The following is a 24,953-nucleotide window of genomic DNA, read 5'->3' as shown; positions in this document are numbered from 1 at the left end:
AAAACCATCTATGCTAGTAGGAAAACCGGTTAGATATCACTCATTGTATTCAATTGTAATCCGTTATCGTTCGTAATAAATATATGTAACTATCTATTTCAGAGGCTGTCGTAACAAATCATAAATCTGTTTCATTAATTCTACTAATCTAATTATTGTCTAATTTACTTCTTCCCCCGAAATACATCTAAGTCAACTGTTCAAATATTTATATCGATTAACCTTTCTTCTCAAGAAAAAACTTCGAATCACAACATATGGCAAATGTTTTCATAGATGTTTTTCAATGCAAATAATCAAATTATGGATCACTTGAGATAAAATCAACACATGGTTACAATTTTACATTCGTGTGACATTTGCTTATAACGACAGACGATAACGATTTAATACCAGATTTACTAATATGAACAGTCGATTGGTTTTAAAGTATGACAAACATATATAGCTATGAAATAGGGATATAATTATACGTACTATGATAAATGTCGGACAAAATTCCACAGAACAGATGTCGGTACCGAATATTGAACCAGAGGTATACAAAACGTCCATTTCCTTCAGCTATTTTATCAAGTGCCATCTCGATGCCTTTTCTGATACAGCAGTTGTTTTTGACAGCCAACGTTAATATGAGCATGTGATGTTTTGAAATAACTATCATACGTGCCGAGTGCAAAACTTCAAGTTTATATATATGATCTGGCTGTTTGATCTGTATGTGCAGGCTAGTCATTCATCTTGTGAAATGGGTGGTGTTGAAGAGAATTACAAAAATTAAAGGTTTAGACCTCCAAAGTGTAGTCCAGGTTTCCGGGAAGAATTTTAATTTACGAAGTTCAACTTGATAAAAATAATCCTGAATGGTACTTAATCAGCAGCGTGCCGCGTACAGAGCACAATATCGATGATGTTATTGTGACATACAATGATACAAAAACAATAACTCATTAGCTGCTCGTCAACAGGTGATGGTGGATTACGTGTTAATGACTGAAGGTAAAGCTAAGTTAATTACTATGTCATGATCACGTTTTTAATTTCAGAAGCTTGGATACAATTGAAAAATTGCACATCATATGAAAGTTATTTCCCGTGATTTGAAGCACCGTATGCTTGAAATTGATTTCCGGTAACGCTTCCGAAATCTAATAATGTTATCATCTGCCAGCATTGTCGTGAGCAAAGTACGTGCGCAACACTTTTGAAAGGGAAATCTTAATGAAGGCTTTTGACGATCGTGAACAACATATACGTTCATGCATTGTATATTCTATTGACACCGTTAACAAACTTGCCTCAGTTTGAGTACGTGTACACCTGTAGATACTAAGGAGTAAAATGAACTAAGGAAAGTGGACCAATGATGAAATAAAATTAAGAAAATTTGCAAGGCACAGAAATCTTATTTGTTTTAGAGAAATTACTGCAGTGGTCTTTTAGACGTCGGCCTATGGTCTTGAGTTCCGATCATTATACTTACCAACATGTTTTATAGTCTGTAAACCCTTTTCTCTTTTATTGTGAATGGTTTTTGTTTTGTTTTCCTAATCTGTCTAAAAGAAAATGAATTATCAAAATAAACCTTCTTGGCCAAAATTATTTGCTATTCCACGAGCACCAACCGATCTACTGCACAACCAAAAGTTGTGAAAGAAAAACCGCAGCAGACCCCCCACCCAATAGATTAATTTGCGTCGTTGGTAAATTAAATTGGGCCTTATAAATCGAAAATGAAGAACGTAATGCTCTGGGCAATTTAATATTCTTTGATTTTATAGTAAGCAATACACGCTTTCCAACGGCTCATTTAACGCTTGAATTTGTTCTGACATATGAGTCGTTCATGAATTTTTACTAATGAAGTTGAACTTTTGAATGAAAACAAAAAAGCCAGTCTCAATCTTATTCCATATAAAATTGCAAATAAAATGTGCTTAACACCGCCCTTTGCTATCATGTCTTGTGAAGGGTGTTAGGACTTGTTTTTCAAGAAATTTGATATAGATAAAATGATTGTGCAGGAGATCGCCTATTTGCATACAAATTTTGGATTGTGCAGGAGATCGACCAAATTAAAATAATGAGAATAATATAAAAATAATAAAATGCATTTATTATATAGCGCCTTATCTAAATCCTACTCTAAAGCACTTTACATTATACTAAATATCAGTCTCCCAAAATTAAATGCACATAAAAATACCCGATTTCTAAAACAGCGTCACAAAAATAAAAGATAAAAAGCATAAATTCTCTTGGGAAAAAATAATAAATGATAAAGTAAATAAATAATAAGTAATGTGAGAAATCATTCTAATGGATGTCGCAAATCGATAGTCCGTCACATCATATATATGATCAAGAAATTATGTCACTGAGTGTATTTGTATGCGCGTTTTATCAATATCATATTCAGCAAGAACACAATTAAACAGCATACATAAATATATATAATATATCATTATAATAGAATTATATAATATAATTTGATAGATATGTTAGTGTTGTGAGGTAAGTGTCGAATTTATAGAATTTAAGTTTAATTTTAACTTTTAGAAAAAGGTATTTTATTACTGTTCTACAAGATATACACAGTGAGGGTTCAGAATGGGTACCAAATATGGGAGTTTTCATCTATATAAGCCTATATCGTTTTGTAAATCTGTGGCGAAAATGGGAGTCTAAATCCGCAACTGAGGTTGCTTCGTGTCACGTCATTCTTATTCTTCATGGGGAAAACTATATATCAAAAGAGATATGTTTATCAAAAACGAACGCGACTATTTACAGGAAGAGCCGTCTGTAAATAATGTAAGATTCGTGAAAGGTATGCATATACATGTACGTACAAGTTCATTTGGATCTTTTGGAAAAACGCATTATTTTATCATTAAATATATATTCTTTTTTTTTTAAAAAATAGTTTATTCATATTTCAATTTGTCCTTACCATGTTCAAGACATTCGGGTGCATGTCTTGATAACACGAAAACATTCGATATATATATATATATATATAATTGCATCACAATATATTACAATTTTTTAAAAATATATCATTGAAATCTATATGTAGCCTTTTGTATACATGAGAGTACATTTTTAAAGAAGCTTTAACATGCATGTACATGTATATATTTTCGGTACACAATTAAATATATATACACGGCAATGAACTGTTGTCACTGCAAATGAGTATTCTCATTTCAAGCTTCAAAAACTCGTATAATCCAAAAAGATAAATACCAAAATATCCGGGTCAATCACAACTCCACTATATTATTAAGGTACATGTATAAACAAGTTTTTGTAATAATCCAAACACTAGAAATGGTCAAAAATAGTCGAAAAGACCGAAACGAAAATGACACTTTGTATCAATCGCTGGTCACGTGACTTCTTCCATAAAAATGACAGCGAATCTGATCTGCTGGTAAATTATGTATTTATGAATATCTGCTGTTCCTGTGTTCTCACCCAATATGGCATACTATAAAACCGGGCTTAGTTTTATCCAAAAAAATCTTGAACTTAAGTTTGAGTTTTCTTCTATTTGAGCAGTCAAAATTTGAGTAACATCTCAGACTTAAGCACTCAAGTCACTCATGGAGACGTCACCATTGCCGGTGAAGGTCTGGGAAATTTAGGCTTACGGCCTTTGAGCAGGGGGGGGATCTTTATCGTGCCACACCTGATGTGACACGGGGCCTCAGTGTTTGCAGTCTCATCCGAAGAACCGCGCCATTTAGTCACCTCTTACGACAAATGAGGGTACTGAAAACCTATTCTAACCCAGATCCCCACTGGACTCATCTGTTTAGTATCATAATATGTTCGGTTATTGTTTACTCATTATTATTTAGAGAGAAGGTCTCGAAGAAGAAAACCGTAGGGATCTGGGTTAGAATAGGTCCTCAGTACCCCTTGCTTGTCGTAAGAGGCGACTAAATGGTGCGGTCCTTCGGATGAGACCGCAAAAACCGAGGTCCTGTGTCACAGCAGGTGTTGCACGAGAAAGATCCCTCCTTGCTCAAAGACCATTAGCGCCGAGCATAGGCCTAAATTTTGCAGCCCTTCACTGGCAATGGTGTCTCCATATGAGTGAAATATTCTCGGGTTAAACAATATAAAATCAATCGAAGAAGAATACTGCCATGTACTAATCGAGTTACATTCTCTAAAAAAATTAAAGAAAACTTTACTGCACTTCGTTTGATTATGGAGCTCGAGTTTACATACCAACCCCCATTTGTTCATGCAAAGCAGAAATGAATATGAAGTGTATACATCTAGCTTAGATGTTTCGTTTCATTTCATCATGCTACCAGAAGTGTATACCTGTATATAGCTTTTTCCCATCAATATCTAAATTGCAGGTGTGGCATTGTTTCATTTCATATAATTATCCTAATTAGAAAAAGTAGAAGTATATATAGTTTTTCCCCCATTAATATCTAAATTGATACATGTATATGAATTGAGAATCTAAATTATATAATGTCTCTACCTTCCATGCCCATATTACTAAGACTAATTATCAAAAATAGATTTTGTAGACCGTTTGCTTGTGAAAATCCTTTAAACTAATATACTGTTGACATTATGGATCATGTTACATTAAAATCTCAGCAGACTTATCAATATAAATACATGTATCTTATGTTTTACATTCATTTGAAATTGTGACATCAGTTTATATATCCTTGGAACCAGATACATAACATCAAAATGTATTCAAACAAATTACACCTAAGCTCATAAGAAACCTGACTTCTTACAGATTGTTAAAGCACATGAATACGACAAGACTGCAATGTGCGATTTTTCTGAATACTTGTATTCTTTAATGAAGTTTGAAAGCTCAAAAACAAATAAAAATTATTTGTAAGAATTTCATCAAGCTACTTAAATGAAAGAAAACTTTCTATAGAGTGCAATTCTGTTCCACACAATCGGTATTATACAGTCTTCCATATTTACATGTATGGCTGGTTGCATGTTGTTAAACGTTCCGCTCGAGAAGTTTTCTCCCATGAAAAATGGTAAAATCATGGGATGTTACCATTGCCAGTGAAGGGTGCGTACGGCCTTTGGGCAGAGAGGGATCAACTGATTCGATATGCAAGAGCTTGTTCTGCGTATGATCAGTTTTTAAATCGCCGCAGGCTACTGACAAATAAGTTGATGTTACAGGGGTTTCGACAGTCTCATTTAAAATCAGCATTTTGCAAATTTTATGGTCGTTATATTGATATACTTTGCCAATACAAGCTGTTATTGTGTCAAATGCTGTCTGACGTGTTTTATTCCAATTGTTAGGTAATTCTTTGCACACCGAATTTGACTACAGATTATTCCGTTTACCTGATCAAGATATAGGGCTCACGGCGGGTGTTACCGGTCGACAGGTGATGCTTATTACTCACAGGCACCTGATCCCACCTGTGGTATATCCAGGGGGTCGTGTTTGCTCAACTCTCCATTTTGTATTCTTTACAGGAGTTATGAAATTGATCACTGTTCGTTACCTTCACCTTTCATTAATATAAAAGCACATTTGATGTGCGTTGATGTGGAGAAAGCATGAATATATTAGCCATACCATTTTAAATAATATATTGATTCTCTGTGAAATATAGATTGAGAGTTTTTTTCGGCAAAAATTATACCACATTTAATATCTCTAAGCCACTAATAAAGCACTAAATGCTTATCATAGTCATTTAACCCCCTTCAGTTACGGGAGATACATTTCATATTTACTGTATTCATTTACCCAAAACAAAAATTCTAATTAAGAACTTAAAGTTATGATAAACTGAACGCATCCAAATACAAGTCAATCATAGGGAGCACATTGGTCGTAAGGGTTATTTCCGTTTTGCAAATGAACATTCACACCTGATGCTGCCGAGGGTTTGGCGATGGAACTGTCACTACTTGTTTTAACGACTTAGGTTTGTAATTGCGGCCGGTTGTAGAAGTTACTCACAGACTCAAGAGTTTCAAACTACTATTTGCAATGTGATTACAAATTCCGGATTAATATTGCATGCAAGAATATCTCTTACAAATAACTCAGTAATTCATATACCTCGCCTTAATGTCAAACAACTTGATATATAAACAAGGGGTTAAGTTTTTTAATGCAAAATACATTTTTGCAAATGTCCATATTGTGTTAGTAAGATTCTCGAAGTTTTTCCATTTTCAAACAATACTTTAATTATAAATTTCATAGGTTTGCCCCAAAATTTGAAAAGGTCCCCTTGTATTAACGTCAAACAATCTTATTCACAACTAAAGTGTTACATACTTTCAAAAAATAATTGTTTTCAAAGGTCCATATTATTTATATATGATCTGAAGGAGTTTTCTATTTTTCGGCGATTTTTTAAGGAAAAAAATATATCATGTTTTAGCCCCAAAACTCGTAAATGCCCTCGCATATTTATGTCAGACAACTTCATATATAAACAAAGGGTTACATTCGTTCACAAAATACTTGTTTGCAAATGTCAATGACATCTATATCAGATCTGAAGGGTTTTTCCAGTTTTAGGTTATCATTTTTACATTTACAAACTTCATGTTTTTTGCCCCCAAACTCGTAAACGCCCCCACGTAGAAATGTCAAACAACCTGATTTATAATCTAGGGACTATGTACTTTCAAAAAATATTTGTATGCAAAAATCCCTAGAAGGGTCCCCCATTACCTTTACTAGCCCATGGTCTAAAAGACGAACTTGTCTAACAGTCCTCAATGCAGCTCTCGGGGCCACTCTATTCTCTTTAGAGAAGTCGAGAGGCATAGCCTTCATCGACTTCTCTTCGCAAGCACTCATATTTTGATTCTGAAAAATGTGTAAATGCCGAAGTCGGTGACGGTTTATGCTTCGACCGACGTTTCGACTCAGATGTGCTTGGATTTACGCAATAGACAACATTTAACAGTAATGCACAAAACTGTCACAAGGAAATCAACACTTACTTGCTTTTAATCCATTTTCAACATCTCCGCTGTCCCGGGTTTACGTTAACTGGTAATGGGAGCTGTCACAATAGGGGACCAGTTACGAGAAAAGCAGGCTGACGTAATCAGAGTTGTGATTTAAACCCGGGACAGGGGCATGTTGAAAATGGATTAAAAGCAAGCAATTTTTGATTTCCTTGTGACAGTTTTGTGCATTGCTATTAAATGTTTGAAAACAACTTGTCTATTGCGTAAATCCAGGCCCATCTGAGTCGAAACGTCGGTCGAAGCATAAACCGTCACCGACTCCAGCATTTACACGTTTTCCAGAATCAAACCATGAATGCTTGCGAAGAGAAGTCGATGAAGGCTATGCCTCTCGACTTCTCTAAAGAGAGTAGGGGCCACTCCTTTGAGAATGCGCAGGGGTCTTCTTTGACTTGTTCCATTTGGGTCCTCATGTCCTGGATTATTTGAGGTATCCCGACCTGGACAGCTGATTTATCATTTCCCATTCTTGAATTTGATCGGGGCGGCGAGGGCTAGTAGGTACACTGTACATCTGAGAGAATATCTCCAAGCTCGTTGTTGCCAGGCCAGGCACTCCGGGAAGTATGCATTGGCGCATCGTTATTCAGACCCGACGCCCAAAATTCGTTGTAAGTGGTTTCAATTAATATCGACGATTTCTTTGACTTCAGGAGTGCGTCTTCAAACTTAGGAACTTGGTAAGACTTCGCCTCAATAATTTCAGTCATCATGGCTACGTAACTGGAGAATGGCCCTGTTGCCAAGCTTCGTAGAACCCGGTGCCTCTTTACCGCTTGGATGACAGAAGCTCGCGGGACATAGCATGCTTAGCTGAATAGTGACTAATCCTGAAAAATTTAATTCTCATGGGAAGAAGTTGGACTGGCAGTTTAAATGTCCAACAAACGGGATGACACTCAACACGTGTCTCCTGGTTGATAACCTTCACCTTTGCAGCATGTGTTATTTTGAAAATGCGTATTACGTAATTGGTTATGATGTAATACTACATGTATGTAATGTTTAGATAAATCCTACCGTTTTTCTTTATTCCTAGAAATGAAAAGGTCCTTCTAAGGATATCTGCCCTAAAATATCAAAAAGAATATACAATCATATTTATGTAATCGTTCACATTTCGTAGTTTCAACATGTCCTCAAAATTAGAATCAGTATATACATGTATATGTAACTATTTCAAACGTTATCCTAGAAAACACAAAGTGGCCTGCACGAAAATAAATAATTCAACATTCTTTCATTAATTTTACTAATCTTTTTGTCTAATTTGATTTGATATCAATACTTATATCTATTAACTTTTCTTCTCGAGAGAAAACGTTTTGAAACTCAACACATAACATATATCATGAATGTTTTTCAATGAAAATAATCAATTATGAATCACTTGAGACAGAATCCACACGTGGTGACAATTTAACATTATTGTGACATTTTCCTATATCGACACAGAATGACGATCTAACACCAATATTTGCAGTAAAGTCTCTATTGGTTTTAAAATATGACATACAATAGGGTATAATATTATAAATGCCGAACAAAACTCCCATAAAACAGATGCCGATGCTGAATATTGAACAGCTGTATACAAAACTTTCATTCCCTTCAGCTATTTTATCTAATACCATCTCGATGCCTTTTATGATACAGCAATTATTTTTGACAGTCCACATTAATAACAATGAGCATAGGGTGTTTCTAAAGTACAGAATGCAAAACCTCAAGTTGATATATAAACAGGCTGTTTGACCCGTGTTACAAGCCAGTCATTTATCTTGCAAAATGGATAGTGTTAAATAGTAATAAAGAATTAAAATAGCTGGTTTATACTATCAAAGCGTAATCCAGGTTTCCGGGAAGAATTTTAATTTACGAAGACGTTCAACTTGAAAAAAATAATCCTGAATGGTCCTTAATTAGCAGCCTGTCGCGTACAGAGCACAATATCGATGATGTTATTGTGACATACAATGATACAAAAACAATAACTCATTAGCTGCTCGTCAACAGGTGATGGTGGATTACGTGTTTTAAAACAATGCAGCTAAAGGTAAGTTAATTAATATATGTCATAAGCGACATTGAAAACAATATCTTATGATCGCGATTTAAGTTATAGAGAAGATTCGTCAAAACTGCAAAATTGCATCAGATGCAAGTTAATTCCGGTGATTAAAGGCACCACATGTTGGAAATTGATTAACGTTTCCCAAGTGAAAGGCGACGATAACGAACAATGATCAATCTCATAACTCCTAAGCTACTGACAAACAAGTTGATGGTACAGGGATTTCAACAGTCTCGATTGAAGTCAGCAGTCATGGTCGTTATAACGATCTAGTTCGTCAATACAACCTCGCATTGGGTCAAATGCTGTCTGACGTGTTTCATACCGATTGTTAAGCCGTTCTTGGCACACTGATTTTGACTGCGGATAACTCCGTTTACCTGATCAGGATATAGGGCTCACGGTGGGTGTGACCGGTCAACAGGGGATGCTTACTCCTCCTAGGCACCTAATCCCACCTCTGGTGTGTCCAGGGGTCCGTGTTTGCCCAACTATCTATTTTGTATTGCTTGTAGGGGTTATGAGATTGATCACTGTTCGTTATCTTCACCTTGCATAAGCAGATTGCTTTCTACTAAAACTGCATATTTTGACTAAATGAAGTAAATTTGAAAGTTTTGAATTTCAAAATATTGTTGTATATATCATCCACTTTTCATCCATATAAAATTTCTCTTGTGTAGCATTCCTCCTTAATCGGACTAGCATATTCTCAGGGATAGACATTAAGTTTTTATCTCACTTGTAATTTGGGCAAGTACACTCAAACTTTCACTTGTCCGAATGAAAAACTTAGTCGTCCGAAAATTTTAAGACTCTAATACGCCTATCAACCAGTAATTTTAATTAGCCCTCTCTCTGTCAATCGGTGAATAGCTAAGTTTTGACTTTTTTAGAATAGTTTTCCCTGTTTCAAGTTTTCCCTTTTTTCCCCAGTGTAAGAGGTTATACCTGTGAATTATGTCATACAAGTTGGCTTGCATTATTGTAGTTGAATGAAATTGATGAAAAATGTTATTGACAGTTATAGATAAGAAAATGGTCATTGCATCACACCCGCTGTGAGCCCTATATCTTCATAAGGTAAACGGAGTTATCCGTAGTCAATATCAGTGTGCCAAGAACGGCCTAACAATCAGCATGAAACACGTCAGACAGCATTTGACCCAATCATAGGTTGTATTGGCAAACTAGATAACTAGATCGTCATAACGACCATAGAATTTGCGAAATGCTGACTTTAAACGAGACTGTTGAAACCCATGCACCGTCAACTTGTTTATCAGTAGCCTGCCTTGATTTAAAAACTGACCATACGCAAAACAAGCTCTTGCGTATCGAATCAGTTGAGATATATAAACACCATATGCAGGTGTTATTATCTACCAACATTGTCATGGTGTATTTTCAATCGAAATCTGTGCGCTACATTTTCACACACAAATTTGAAAACTCTGTTGAATGGCCATGAACAATATGTATATTTTTATATTCTATTGACACCGTTAACAAACTTCAATTCTTATAATACTGGTAGATATATGGAGCAAACGTAATTAAGGAAGGGGGATTTTAATGAAATACAATTAAAATTTGATAGTCTGTTAACATAGAAAATGTTTGATGAAGATTGATTTATCTATTTTGTCCTATCTGTATGAGAGAGTATTAATCATTAAATAGAAGCATTCGATGCAAAATAGTTCACTCTGTAATTGGAGAGAATTTCAATGTACAGACCAATACATTTCTTCAGATAACAATGCTACGTTAAAACCGATAATTGAACGTTTACACCATGTTCCCACAAGAATAATACTTCATTTTAAATGCATTAATGCAGTACAAAAATAAATCATACCCATCGATTTGATATAAATATTTCACAATGAAAACTAATATGATATTTGTTGTTTGTCAGTTTTTCCTTGGATGCTTTCGTGAAAGAAAGAACTCGATTGATCAATGAAATACAATTGCTTAACATAATTTCTAAGAAGTACTAAAGCAGCTTTCTACAAAATCAAATAGCAACGAAATCAATTCGCGATGCCCACGACATATGATAATATCGTAGGGTAGTTTTTGACATTTCAAATGCATATAGCGTATCATAAATATCTAATAACTGTATCTCATTTCCTTTTTCAATGACGATGTAACGTGACAACATGGCGAAAATTCCGTAACCAATAGCAAGCATTATAACTTGCCTAGGTACATGTATCTTGATTGATTGACATCCCGTCGAGAATTTTTCACTCATATTGAGACGTCACCAGCGCTGTAGGTGAAGTACCACAAATTTAGACCTATGCTTAACGCTGAAGTCCGTAGCAATAAGTTTTTTTTATCGTACCAACGCCTGCTGCGACAGGGAACCTCCGCTTTTAAGGTCATATCCGAAACTCATAATCTCACTTCTAAATGCCGAGCGAAGGAGCAATAACTACCTAATCTAACGTCTTAGGTTATAGGTATGTGTAGTCTTAGGTTACAGGTATGTGTATACTTAGGTTATAGGTATGTGTATACTTAGGTTATAGGTATATGTATACTTAGGTTATAGGTATGTGTATACTTAGGTTATAGGTATGTGTATACTTAGGTTATAGGTATGTGTATACTTAGGTTATAGGTATGTGTATACTTAGGTTATAGGTATGTGTATACTTAGGTTACAGGTATGTGTATACTTAGGTTACAGGTATGTGTATACTTAGGTTACAGGTATGTGTATACTTAGGTTATAGGTATGTGTATACGTACCTGTAATCGAGCACTTTAAATAGCGCGCTGATCACGCTGTCGGATCTCTATAGTATAGAGACGGGGTCCTAGGGGCGGGGCAAAAACTGCCCAAAATTGACCGATTTTCAAAAATCTTCTTCTCAAGAACCGCACACGTGTAAGAAAAACTAAATGTATAGTGATGTAAAGTAGGAAGGTCTCTACCAAAATTGTAAATTTCATGATCCCCGGGGTAGAGGTTCTGACCCCAGGGAGGGGCCAAACTTGTTATCTAGGGTTTTTGTGTAAAACACTTGAATAACATCTTCTTTATTGCTCAAGCCATCGTGTTTCAAATTTCTGACAAAGAAGTCTTTCGGCTAATTCCAGACTGCATGTTGACAGGTTCGTGTAGATATGAGTCATATTCAGTGAATCAAATCATAACTTAATTTTTGAAGTCCTGTTTGTTTGGTTATTTTGATACCGGTCCCAAAGAAAAACTTTCTTCGTCAGACGATTGTTTTCAAATGTGACTAGACGATTCCAGAATCGTAAAATGTTAATCTGATGTCGATGGTAATACGACATCCAACCACATTCTCCTTGGATTGCAAGCAATGGCGTGAATCGGTGTAGTCCTAAAAAAAAAAACCACAGGGCGCGGGACTGCACCATCTCTGCACAGTGATAATTCTTAGTTTCCCAAACTCCACTGTAATAATCTAAAATAGGAGCAACACAATTAAGGTAGAGCTTTTCAATACGGGTTGAACAGCCAGTCTTTAACCAAGACTGCAACGCCCCCTGAACCTTTCGGTGCTTTAATGTGAGTGTGAGTGCGATTAAACCCGATCCATTTAAACCCATGCTCGGATAAGTCTATATCATCTGCATTAACTAAATGTGTTTCATTCAACCCAACAATGTCACAAGTAATACTATTATATCGTTTTAACCAGTTTTTGTGAAATGATAATGCTGTTGAAGGAAAATTACAATTTTCTAACGTTGATATATGATTTTGTATATGTATGTCTCGCATCTTAAAAAAGTTTGATGACATATATATTTTATTAGATAATTTCTTAGTTTTAACTTTAATAAATGGAAATAAATACACATCTTAAACTTTTATCACATAATAATGCGAATATGGAGTTACTTTAAAGTTGGTATACATTGATGACCAAACAGGGAATATATCGAAGTCTTGCCTTGAATTATACCTGATTTGTCCTTTGTTCGTCTATTAAAGCAGCATTGATCAATATATCGATAAACTGTGCATTTGCAAGCTGCTGCAAATGCAATACATTCCATATTTAATTATTTGTTTGGGCACCAGGTCATCCCGATGGACGTATTGATCGATAGAGACTTTTTATATTGTAAACACCAAAATTCATATATAATAGCTTTTAAACGAACTCATATTGCGCTGACACCCGATATCACATATATTTTAAAATTCTTATTGATGGGGTATAGAATGCACTAGATAGTAATGATTTTTGTTTATTTCTGCGCCTGCACAAACGCGGGGAAACTTATGCGACACAAATGCCATGCTTTTTCAACCTTTGGGGTTCATAGCCTTTTAATGTACCACTTTTGTTTCCAGTAAATATTCATAATGTGTTTTATCGCACTTGGTTTTTGTAATAATATTGGGGCTGGTAGAACGCTGTTGTGTACGGTAATACTTATACTGTATGATTAAATAATTTTGCATTTCTAGTCAGGTATGTTTCCAAGCCAATTTATTTCTGTATCTATTTCTGTATCTATTTGAAGGACTTGCATTTTTTCGTATCTAAATAAAGCTATGACAAGCTTTTATACCTTAACAGGATTTTCTGCTTTGATTTACTTGGAAAACAAACAGAGCTGCAATGTTGCCTTGGATTAATAGCACCGTTTTAGCATAAATATATACATGTGCATAATCTGATAAAATGGTTGTGTTAGTTTAGTACTCAACAAGTTTAACACTAATGAAAAGATATCGTTATAAATGTTTACTATTTGAAATGGATTCTGAAAACTGTGACATGTGTATTTTACAGAATGTCCTCGATGTCTGGTGCTCCGTGCGTTTTAGGCCTTTTGTTAGGCATGATATAGAAATGACAGGAAAATCTTAAATAAAGATGAAAATATTAAGCACATTTTGTTCCCTTCAAAGACCTTAATTTAACCTTAATTTAAAATTAACTAAGGCTCATTATTACAACTGTATTTTAAATGAACCTGGCATTAATTCAACTTTTGGTAATCATACTTATTCTCCAACAGCCCTTTCAAAATATTAAATTCTTTAAAACCATGCTTCAGTTTTAGACACATTTAATATCCCAGTCAATGGGTCGAATGAATATGAGTATAGGTACGGTACCTATACTGGATTCCTAAACTACATAAATACCCTTACAGACAAAGATACATTGCTGGATCCAGTAAGTGCTCTACCAAGCCCCTATCTTTGCTCCTCACGAAAATATTAACAGCTGTGAAGGAGAAACTTCAAACTTACTGTGCGACTACATATGCCAGAAGTGGTGTTAATCAAATGTGGATTCTAAAAAATTCTAAAGAACTTATAGTAAACTTGAAATCGCAGAATTTTTCCCAAATCAATAACATTAAAACCTATGACTTTTTAACACTATACACGACCATTCCTCACGATAAATTAAAGACTAGACTTTTTGACATCATAGACAGTTGCTTCTTCAAAAACTTACTTTGTTAAACACCAAACTCTGATTCCACGCACAAGTACTCTGAAGTTGAAATAAAAAAATATGCTAGAGTTCCTCATTGACAATATTTTCGTGGTCTTTGGTGATCAGGTCTTCCAACAGTCTGTTGGAATTCCCATGGGCACGAATTGTACTCCTTTATTAGCTGACCTGTTTCTATATTCATATGAAGCAGAATTTATTCAAAAACTTCTACGCGAGAAGAAAAAATCTCTCGCTGTGGCCTTCAATTCGACATTTAGATATATCGATGACGTTTTGCCTATTAACAATAATAACTTTCATTCATATGTCGATTTGATATATCCATGTGAGCTCGAAATAAAGGACACCACAGAGTCGTTCACTTCTGCTTCATACTTAGATATTTTATTGAAAGTAGACATTAACGGCAAACTGACAACTCAACTGTATGACAAACGGGATGATTTCAGTTTCTCCATCGTCAACTTCCCATGTTTATGTAGAAATATTCCATTATCATCTGCATATGATGTTTATATATCTCAACTGATTCGATATGCAAGAGCTTGTTCTGCGTATAGTCAGTTTTAAAATCGAGGTAAGCTACTGACAAACAAGTTGATGGTACAGGGGTTTCAACAATCTCGATTGAAGTCAGCATTTCGCAAATTCTATGGTCGTTATAACGATCTAGTTCGTCAATACAACCTCGCATTGGGTCAAACGCTGTCTGACATGCTTCATACCGATTGTTAAGCCGTTCTTGACACACTGATTTTGACTGCGGATAACTCCGTTTACCTGATCAGGATATAGGGATCACGGCGGGTGTGACCGGTCAACAGGGGATGCTTACTCCTCCTAGGCACCTGATCCCACCTCTGGTGTGTCCAGGGGTCCGTGTTTGCCCAACTATCTATTTTGTATTGCTTATAGGAGTTATGAGATTGATCACTGTTCGTTATCTTCACCTTGCATGTATAATGAAAACTCATGGAAAACAAAATAAAATGAAAATAAAATAAAAGTGATATGACTAATGTATCAATTCTTGCGTCATGGATATGCATAAGGCATGTTGTATGGAGGCAAAATATGCCGTTTTTAAAAAAAGGTTTTGTTATTAATAAATTAAGACTATTTCTTCATAATTTAATATGTGTTTGTATTTTTTCAGTATGCGAATTAATTGCACATTGTGGACTAAAGTGAGGACATCAGTATATACATGTAAGTGAAGAAAAACTCTATTTATCTGATCTTTGACTCTTAATAAAAAATCTTCATCAATTAGAATAAGTCATTGTCAATTGTGATATAATGATGAGAACGCTTCCTACATGTAGTATCTCGCACTAATTTTGATCAAGATGGAATGCATATCATTAACAAGATTATACATACTTTAAAGTCTTTGCAAAAGTATTTATCCTGTCGTCTCTAACAATCCTTATGATGTGTTGATAGAGAAAAGGTTAAGCTCGTCTACGTCGACCCCATTCCTTCTCCTTCTAAAACTCAGATTGTAAATTTTCTTACAATTTCGGTTGTTGGGGGGTGGGTGGATGGGTAATTAATTTCAATAACAAGAACATTGAACTTCTCTTCAGAGTTGTAATATTCTGAATCCATATCTATAATCACAAGGGAGACGATTTGAAAGACGTAGACACTTTCCGTAAGACGACTGACCTACATTGTACTTATTCTAAGTAAAGTTAGCTTCTTGATACTTTTATTAGTATATAAATATAGTATATCGGACAACGCATTGACGAATATGATTAAGTTGTAATTGATATAGAACATCGGGGCCAAATAATAGCACTATTATCAAAATATTATGCATAGGACAACAAATGCACAGGACTTGTGCTCACTTCAATGTTTCTGTTCATTACGAGGCTCACGTTAAATCTATGATCCATCGATTTACAACATGACAGCTCTCCACCAGGAATCATGAGAATTGTCCACTGGGATTAATTCAAAATGTATTTGTATTTCAGAGGCTTTCTAGAAAATGATTCTCATGGTGGCGATTTTATATATGCAGTTCAATTCCTGCTCCGGATCGGAACTGTCTCGGTAATACTTTATGTACATTTATTCCTTTGTTTAGAATCGCAATATACTTGAATGATAAAGTAAAGCTTACAAATAATTCAAGATTTTACAATCATTTGTATTTATATTACATATTATGACATACAGCAAACATTGAAATAAAATGCTATTGTATTTGTAGACATCAGATTTTAGACAAGATACTGAATTCATCAACCTACGATCCAATGATTTCACCAAACTATGAAGATGGTAAGACAATTTTTTTTTTTCACGTTCACGTTTCATAAGATAAACTGAATAATAATGTAAAAACTGACAAGTTAATTTATAATATTTCCTCCGACCAATTTTGAATATAGATAATTTGATATAGGAAGTAAATATATTTGTTGGAAAAGGGTGTCCTTGCAACGATCTATAATTCATGAAATATTGATAGTTTTATAACATAAACGAATAGGCATTGATATTAGATAGTTGAACAATTCAATGACGTTAGCTTTTGTGTTTATGTAGCAAATAACATGCATGGTCCACCTCAAGTAGTTCGATTGTTAAATACCCCACTGTTTATCATCGATTACATGTATGTACTGAAGATAAGAGTAAGATATTCAACACCACTAACTAACTGTCCATTACCCGGAGACTCTCGGTCATGATTTTAACTATACCCAAATATAAAGGTATATGTGCCGTATTCAACCATAATATGTTAGATGTTAAAAACCAGACCAAATTTTTGTCAGTATGTTAAACTATGAAAAATAATACGATCTGACAATTTCGTAAAATAAACATAAAATTCAACTCCCCATCCATTGCTCAAAGTGGTGTTCTCTACTCTGTTGTCCGTCTGACTGTCTGTATCGCTAAATGTGTCCCGTCAACAGCCTGCAGGTGTACATGCTTTCACGTTGCCTTGTAGTTGTTTACTTTCAAAATTCCGTGTGCAACGTCACGTGGTCGTAAATATTTCGAACTTCCGACACAGAGAATACATAATTAGATAGGAAATTAGCTTGATTAGTTCTTAATTCGATTGAGTTTAATAGCATAATTTGTATAAAGTGTATAACTTATATAGCTTGATATAGACACATGCTTTTTATTCCTACGGTGATATCCAAAGACGCACACCTTTGAGTTATGGTGCTAGCGTTGTTTATATACACTGTACATTGTCTACGATGTACATACGTGTATTCCGGTATTCATACCAAAACATAACAAGAGTTGTTAGAAGACAACGAAGCTCGCCGGGAAGAGTGACTTGCTACTTACCCCCATCCCCTTGTTACAAAAGATTTAGCCAAGGTTAGTGGTTTTGAAAAGTAAGTCACGGTCACTAGGTCAAACGTCTTAGTACCAAATGAAAGACCTGGTCATGAGGAATCTATTTGAGAAAGATCCCCCTTGGTTCATAAGTTATATCAGAGGTTAGAATTTCTCCTTTAAAATGTGACGCTGACACCGACACCGAGGTCCCGGTAAGAATGATTTTATCTGCGTGATTAATTATTGTCAAATTAAAGAGGCTGAACTGAACACGTGACTCACTGTATTCATGCATGGCCGAATGACGGTTGTTTGTAAACACTGTTTTGAAATCAAATAATTCTGGTTAAAATACGTGAAATAATGTATGACATGTCAAAGCAGGTATTACAATATTTTAAAGCTCATTACACCCCAGATCCTGTAAAAACACTTTACATGTATCATTATCATATATGTATTTAGATTTAAACAGTATATTTTATCAAAGGTTTTGAATGGTTATGGTAATTTCTAATAGAATCGGACACCAGGCACGCACTGCCGCTATAAGTCTTCTCCGTACATGTATTTGATCGTTGAGTTTATCTACATGTATGATATGTGGTGCGATTACAAGATTTTTTTCATTTCTATAGAGACATTTCGAACTCACTGATGCCATTGAAAAGAATATTTTCTTTCGCAGATTTTCCTACAAATGTTTCTATTCAGCTCGTAATCAAGAACATTCATAGCCTCGATGAAATTAACATGGTAAGTTTTTCACTTGTTTTAAGATTAACACCAGATTACTCTCTGAAATAGATCACAGTAAATTGACCTTTTTCACACAGGAATTTTCCGTAGATGTCATATTCAGACAACGATGGGTGGACAAGCGTTTGGTATTTAACCATACAAAAGTATCTTCTTTGGAGCTGGATCAAAAGATGATCGAGAAAATTTGGGTGCCTGATTCTTTCTTTCCAAAGGAAAAGAGTGCTACGATTCACGAAATCACCGTTCCCAATCGCCTTCTTCATATTTTCAAAAATGGAACCGTGTTTTACAGTATGAGGTAAACAAAATTGCAAAACCAATGCAGTAGTCTTGAGAATTTTAGCATGTTTAAGTTTAATATATATATTTATCACATCACAGTACTTTTCCCAAGTTCATAACACGAGTTCGAAAAAACGATATGAACTCGTACCACAGGCTCATAATTATGCAAATTAGGTACATGTAGGTCAATCAATATTCATTCATGCGCCACATAAACAAAACAACATGCCATCCTTTGAAATTGTTAACATTGAGTGTAAAAGAGCTTGTTTTGTCGCCAAGGTTATTCCAAAAGGATTTTGTGTGTTTAAGGAAGTGAAAATGATTTCAAGTTTCTTGAAACCGTGACGACGTAGTGTCGACATCACAATCGAACTGAAATAAAGTTAACATATCTGTGACATTTGGGTTGTGAAATAGAGAGTAAATGAAAATGTGCGTTTAATGATAGTTGTGTGATAAATAGAATCTTGCATACATGTATGTGCTTATGACATGAAATTTATGAAATTCGTTACCGGATTTTATAAAGTAAAATTACAGCAAATTTCCACGGTATAGGTAATTAGTAGAAAAAATATATAAATCAACGTAGTTCCATCCTCCTGTGACGCCATAAGATTTCGCAAAGTTAATGATTCAACAAGATTCAAGCATGAAAGGAACATAGATTTTGTTGGAATCTTTTTCAATAGTTATTGTGAAAAATCGTGTTAAGCATGGAATATTTCAAAAGTCTAACTTATCTATGAATGATCAATTATGTTTCAAAATATTGAATCCAAGGGCAAAAACTCTGTTTTCATTAAATTATTTATCATGTCCATTATGCGATAGATTTCCTTAAATTTTCGCAAACATTTTGGATATTTTTTAAAGAAACAGTTTCATGAAATTTTTATGAATACTATTATATCGTTTCAACCAATGTTTGTGAAATTTTGATAAATTAAATGCTGTTGAAGAAAAATTGCATTTTCTGACGTTGAGACAGGTACATTGTATATGTGTGCTAATTGATAAGAACTTATTGATACCGCAGTGTACTTATTTAATCATTTTTTGTTACTAAGGTATATCAATTGAAGAATCAACAATCAAATATAAGATTGAACCTATAATTTTAGAAGGGTGGAATTACCTTAATTAAATGTGGATCATGTGTACTTAGTAATCGTTGGAGATATATATATATATATATATATAAATTCAATCTAAATGTCTATCAATATTAAAAATTAAATATATGCGATAAATTTTCCTCAGAATAGAGATGACCCTTTCCTGTGCGATGGTTTTACAAAATTATCCGTTGGACAAGCAGGTGTGTCCAGTAACAATTGAAAGCTGTGAGTATATTTTATCTGTTACAAAGCTTTCACTAAATTTAGAGACATATGAGGAGTCCCATCATTCTTTCCGTGAAACTTTGACATGCTAGTATATACGACGAAAGAGGTATTTAAACTACATGCAAATGAAAATGTTTGCTCCACTTTGTTTAATTCTCTTGAGATCATAACGATTCACATACATGTAATTTAATGGGATTTGATTGAGAAGACGGGCATTTCACTGAGACAAATCACTCACCCGTCGTCAGCCTATCAATGCATTTAGCAGGGGGTTGCAGGATTTCTGGAAGATCCCGCGTAAACAATACGATGCTCGATTGACAATAGATTGGAAGTGGTTGTCAACTTGTCACAGGGTGATATAATTCAGAATGAATAAGAGTTTGTCTTACGTTTTAGTGTAGTCTCTTGGAAAATGGTCCATTGCTCTGATAGAGTCTACACATTACCGTTAACACACTAGACTAAAGAGGCCGTGAAACCCCCCCAGGACATCTACATATTGAAATCATATGCATATGGGTATCCTTTTAAAAATATACTACCGTCATACAGACAGCTGTTTAATACAAGATGTTCTCAATAAGATACAGCATTTTCTCGATAGTAATTTAAAAGCAGATATATTGAGCTTTATCATGTATGTCAATAACAGATACAGCTTCCGTGAATTCACTATATACATATATTATGAAACTATGTATTAATATTATGAGATCGACACCAATTTTTTCTTTTCTAATTAGACAGTTACTCAAAGGAAAACATAGACTTCTTATGGGCCGATAGCACTCCTGTAAAGGTTCCGACTGTGTCTCTTCCTCAGTTCAAAATGCCGGACACATTAAAAACGACGGCATGCCAGACAGAATATTATGATGGTTTGTTTTCCTTATGTTTTGTTTTGTTAAATAAGGTATTATAAATGTAGCATAGCATATTAACTACGTGATAGAAATGGATAAGTCTTCGGCGGTAGATTATGTGATATTTTTTTTCAAACCTGCAGACAATACTTGCTTTTGTTACTCTGTAGTTGGAGAATTTGCCTGCCTTCTTGTGGAACTAAAGTTTGAACGTAACACTGGCTACTACATCGCACAAATCTTCATTCCAAGCATACTCATCGTAGTGTTGTCGTGGGTGTCTTTCTGGGTTGATATAGACGCTATCCCTGCACGTGTATCACTAGGTGTCCTCACAGTTCTCACCATGACAACGCAAAGTTCCGGTGTACGAACTGCCTTACCACAGGTGTCCTACATCAAAGCCATCGATGTTTGGATGGCTGTTTGTCTTACGTTCGTCTTCATGTCTCTGTTGGAGTTTGCATATGTTAATGTTCTTTCCCGGAGAAAGTCCAGACCAATTCACAACCCGTCAGAGACCGAAATGGCTTTGAAGAAAGATGTAGGTAAAATAATCTCAAAGTACCCAATACATGTATATTTCTTGCACTGGTGGTCAAATATATTTTGGTTATTTGTCAACAAATGAAACGCATTATTTGTTGAAAGATATCCTCTTTAACCGAAGACTTTTATAAATAGAAATAATTCGATCGGTTATTTTTTTAACATTTGAATATTTGTACTTTTACAGGGAAATACTACTCCACTAAGATCGCAGAAACATATTGATTTTAAGAAGAGGGCCCGGCATGTAGACAAAGTGGCCAGAGTTATGTTTCCTCTGACATTCTTTCTGTTCAATCTTTCATTTTGGGTATTCTACTTAATCATAAACAAGGACAATAAGTTTTAAATATATATGTCATTCCAACGTTTTATGCAAGTATTGAAAGCACTTCACTCTTTTGTTACTATTCACACAAAATACTTCATTTCATTGTTTCATTAATATTTGCCTAGTTCTGAAAGAAAAGGAAAAAACAAGATGTCTCGAAGTTATATCCTAAGGATCTTTCTACAGTCATAAAAAATACGGAATGGCCGATCACAGAGATTGTGACCCCTGCAATAGGCCCCAGGGGAGGATATCATATAACAATAGGCCCCAGGGGAGGATATCATATAACATATTTGGAATAGTTTGCATGGAAAAGTTACATCTTATCGGTTGTTAAAATTACAAAGGTCTGCTTTTATTATGTCTATTTTTAGATCCTTATTAAAGGACACATCGCATGTTTCTAAACTTATTAATTTTTTCAGCAAAATTAATTCATTTCATGCCTAAAAGTACTTTACATGTGTTTTAAATGAAACAGTTTGCGTAGTTTTCGAGTTGAAAGCGATGAAAATCAAATCTTCCGATATGCCTATTTTCTTCGATATTTTACGCGCCATTATCTGTGACGTCATATGCGACCTCGAGCGAGATTTGAAAACAGTTGTAAACAGATTAGATTTAATTGACCAAAAAAACAACAACAAAAAACAAACAAAAAAAACCAAAAAAAAAAAAAAAACCAATTTGTGCCGTTTTAGGGTGTATTTGCTGTCAGTAGAGAGGATTTGGACAAGACGTGAATATTTTTGTCGGCACAACGACTTTGCCATAAAAACTAGTAGAATTTGTCCCTGTACTTTTTCGCGACAAGCATAGGAATTTCATGAAAGCATTTCCCCGGATTTTCAAACCCTTCAAATCGGATCGGTACATGTATAGGTTTAGCTTAATAGGCACACGCAAAACTCAATAGAAGGGTACAAAAGAAAGGAAAGGAAGAAACATAAAAAAGATTACATCCTAAAAGCAACTTTAAAAAATCTTTCTCGTATACTAAGTCTTCTTGTCGGAATATATATATATATATATATATATATATATATATATATATATATATATATATCCCCTTTAGAAGAACATTCTTCAAAATCTTCAGCCGTCGATAGGATAAAACGTTTTTGGGCACATTTCTATATTCAAACTCTGTGCTCATACATAAAAGTCAAAGTAATGAAACTAATAAAATCGTTTTCCTACTCAAATGCAGTACAACCCTGTTGTATACTTCCAAGGCTCTATATGGATTTGCTCCAACATATATCCAGGAACTAGTTCAAGTCTACCGTTATTGAGAGACCGCTTAAATCAGGTTATTGAGAGACCGCTTAAATCAGGTTATTGAGAGACCGCTTAAATCAAGTTATTTAGAGACCGCTTAAATCAGGTTATTGAGAGACCGCTTAAATCAAGTTATTGAGAGACCGCTTAAATCAAGATATTGAGAGACCGCTTAAATCCGTTGGGAGTGTTTGATAAGGATACAATATTGAATAGATATATATTTTGCCCTCAGACATCTACTTTATCCTTCGTCTGCTTCCAAATCTTAGACTCAAAGAGTTTTATAACCTCAGCTTGAGAACGGTACTCACCAGTGTACATACTCAGAGCACATAGTACGAGTTTGAGTATGAGTACGGTAAAAGTTTTAAAACCTCCATACCAGGAGTTGTCATGACATAAACATGTCAAATAAACAATACTAAACACGAAAGTGTGTTTTTTCTTATTTCATGGTATAATTTCCATGCACTTACTTGCGGATGCAAATTTCGCCATCTATGTTTTCATTTCAAATGATTTTCTATATCATAGATGTATGGGAATATTTGTATTGTTCTTTAATTCATTGACATATGTTAAACAAGATTGTATTTTGAGGTGTGTTTGTGTGTGTGATAATGAAAATTTTGTGTTTTCTGTAACGAATTAAAAATTGCAGACGAATTCCGTTATATATTAGAATGCAGTGCTTAGAAGAATGCCTGCAAAGTAGTTACTACATTTACACAAGACCCAGTGTTATTAAAATTCATGAAATTATGTCAACCAGTAAGATTAAAAACATTTAAAAAAAAATTGTATGTTTATCTCAAAACTCTACATGCACGAGTTAGACTGAAACCTATATTTTGTAAATATTTTTTTCACTACATGTATATTGTGTATTTGTATATACGCTGACCTTATTCGTACTCAAATTTATGTACATGTTTATACCATATATAATGTGGTTTGAGCGAATAAATGAACTTGAATGTGGATGATAATTTAAAGAGCCCAGACTACTCATGATCATTTTGATTCGAGTGACGTGTACGTGGATGGCTGTCAGTTAGTTATGGTTATTGACAGTGCTACCGTTAGGACTAGGCAGGTACATGTAAATACATGTATACATGGTTCTTTTTCATTGGGAGTGGGTTCCAACCCATGTAATGTTTGCCTCCAATCTATACATAACACTTAGCATTTTATAGTGGAAGTGCATTAAAATAGGCAAATACTATATCTATTCTCTACAAAGCTCAAAGGGGGGGGGGGTGTCAGATCTTCGGTACTCTATCTATATGTAAGGGATACAAGACGAAGATGGTCTATTATGTCAGATACGGGACTGGCACGAGCCGCGTAGCGGCGAGTGATCAGTCCTGTATCTGACACAATAGACCATCGGAGTCTTGTATCTTACTTAAAGCTGACATGAATTAATAAATTAGTATAATTCTATATGTCCGCCATATTTCTCTGCCGATCCGCCATATTAGTTTTAATTTCTATTGTTATATGTATCAGGGTTCGCATGGTATATAAGGGGACGAGCTTTGCTACGCTTTACTTCACATCAGTGTCTTCGATTTACCTGTGCGGGTAGCTTCGACAGGTAACACG

At 34.7% G+C, this 24,953-nt stretch overlaps 1 protein-coding gene across 3 annotated transcripts; it reads left to right on the top strand.

The window, feature by feature from the left end:
• The first annotated feature begins 582 nt into the window (after nt 1–582).
• Nucleotides 583–24,576, top strand: LOC125678149 (glycine receptor subunit alpha-2-like). Of its 3 annotated transcripts, none has more exons than XM_056153612.1 (10): nt 583–999; nt 15,737–15,789; nt 16,569–16,647; nt 16,808–16,878; nt 18,596–18,663; nt 18,744–18,967; nt 20,221–20,303; nt 21,056–21,190; nt 21,346–21,723; nt 21,912–22,087. In XM_056153612.1, exons 3-10 carry the CDS (start codon nt 16,583–16,585, stop codon nt 21,947–21,949), a joined length of 1,062 nt encoding a protein of 353 aa, XP_056009587.1. In that variant the 5' UTR covers nt 583–999; nt 15,737–15,789; nt 16,569–16,582; the 3' UTR covers nt 21,950–22,087. The 3 variants fall into 3 exon arrangements, with proteins under 3 accessions (XP_056009587.1, XP_048772301.1, XP_048772302.1); XM_048916344.2 differs by having other exon boundaries at nt 588–999; nt 21,346–21,719; nt 21,912–24,576; XM_048916345.2 differs by lacking the exon at nt 583–999 and adding an exon at nt 8,813–9,082 and having other exon boundaries at nt 21,346–21,719; nt 21,912–24,576.
• Nucleotides 24,577–24,953: the final 377 nt, after the last annotated feature.

The sequence above is a fragment of the Ostrea edulis genome, chromosome 2 (genome assembly GCF_947568905.1).
Source record: "Ostrea edulis chromosome 2, xbOstEdul1.1, whole genome shotgun sequence".
Lineage (NCBI taxonomy): Eukaryota > Metazoa > Mollusca > Bivalvia > Ostreida > Ostreidae > Ostrea > Ostrea edulis.
Note: the sequence above shows the minus strand (reverse complement) of the source record. Positions and strands in the feature narration are given on the sequence as shown.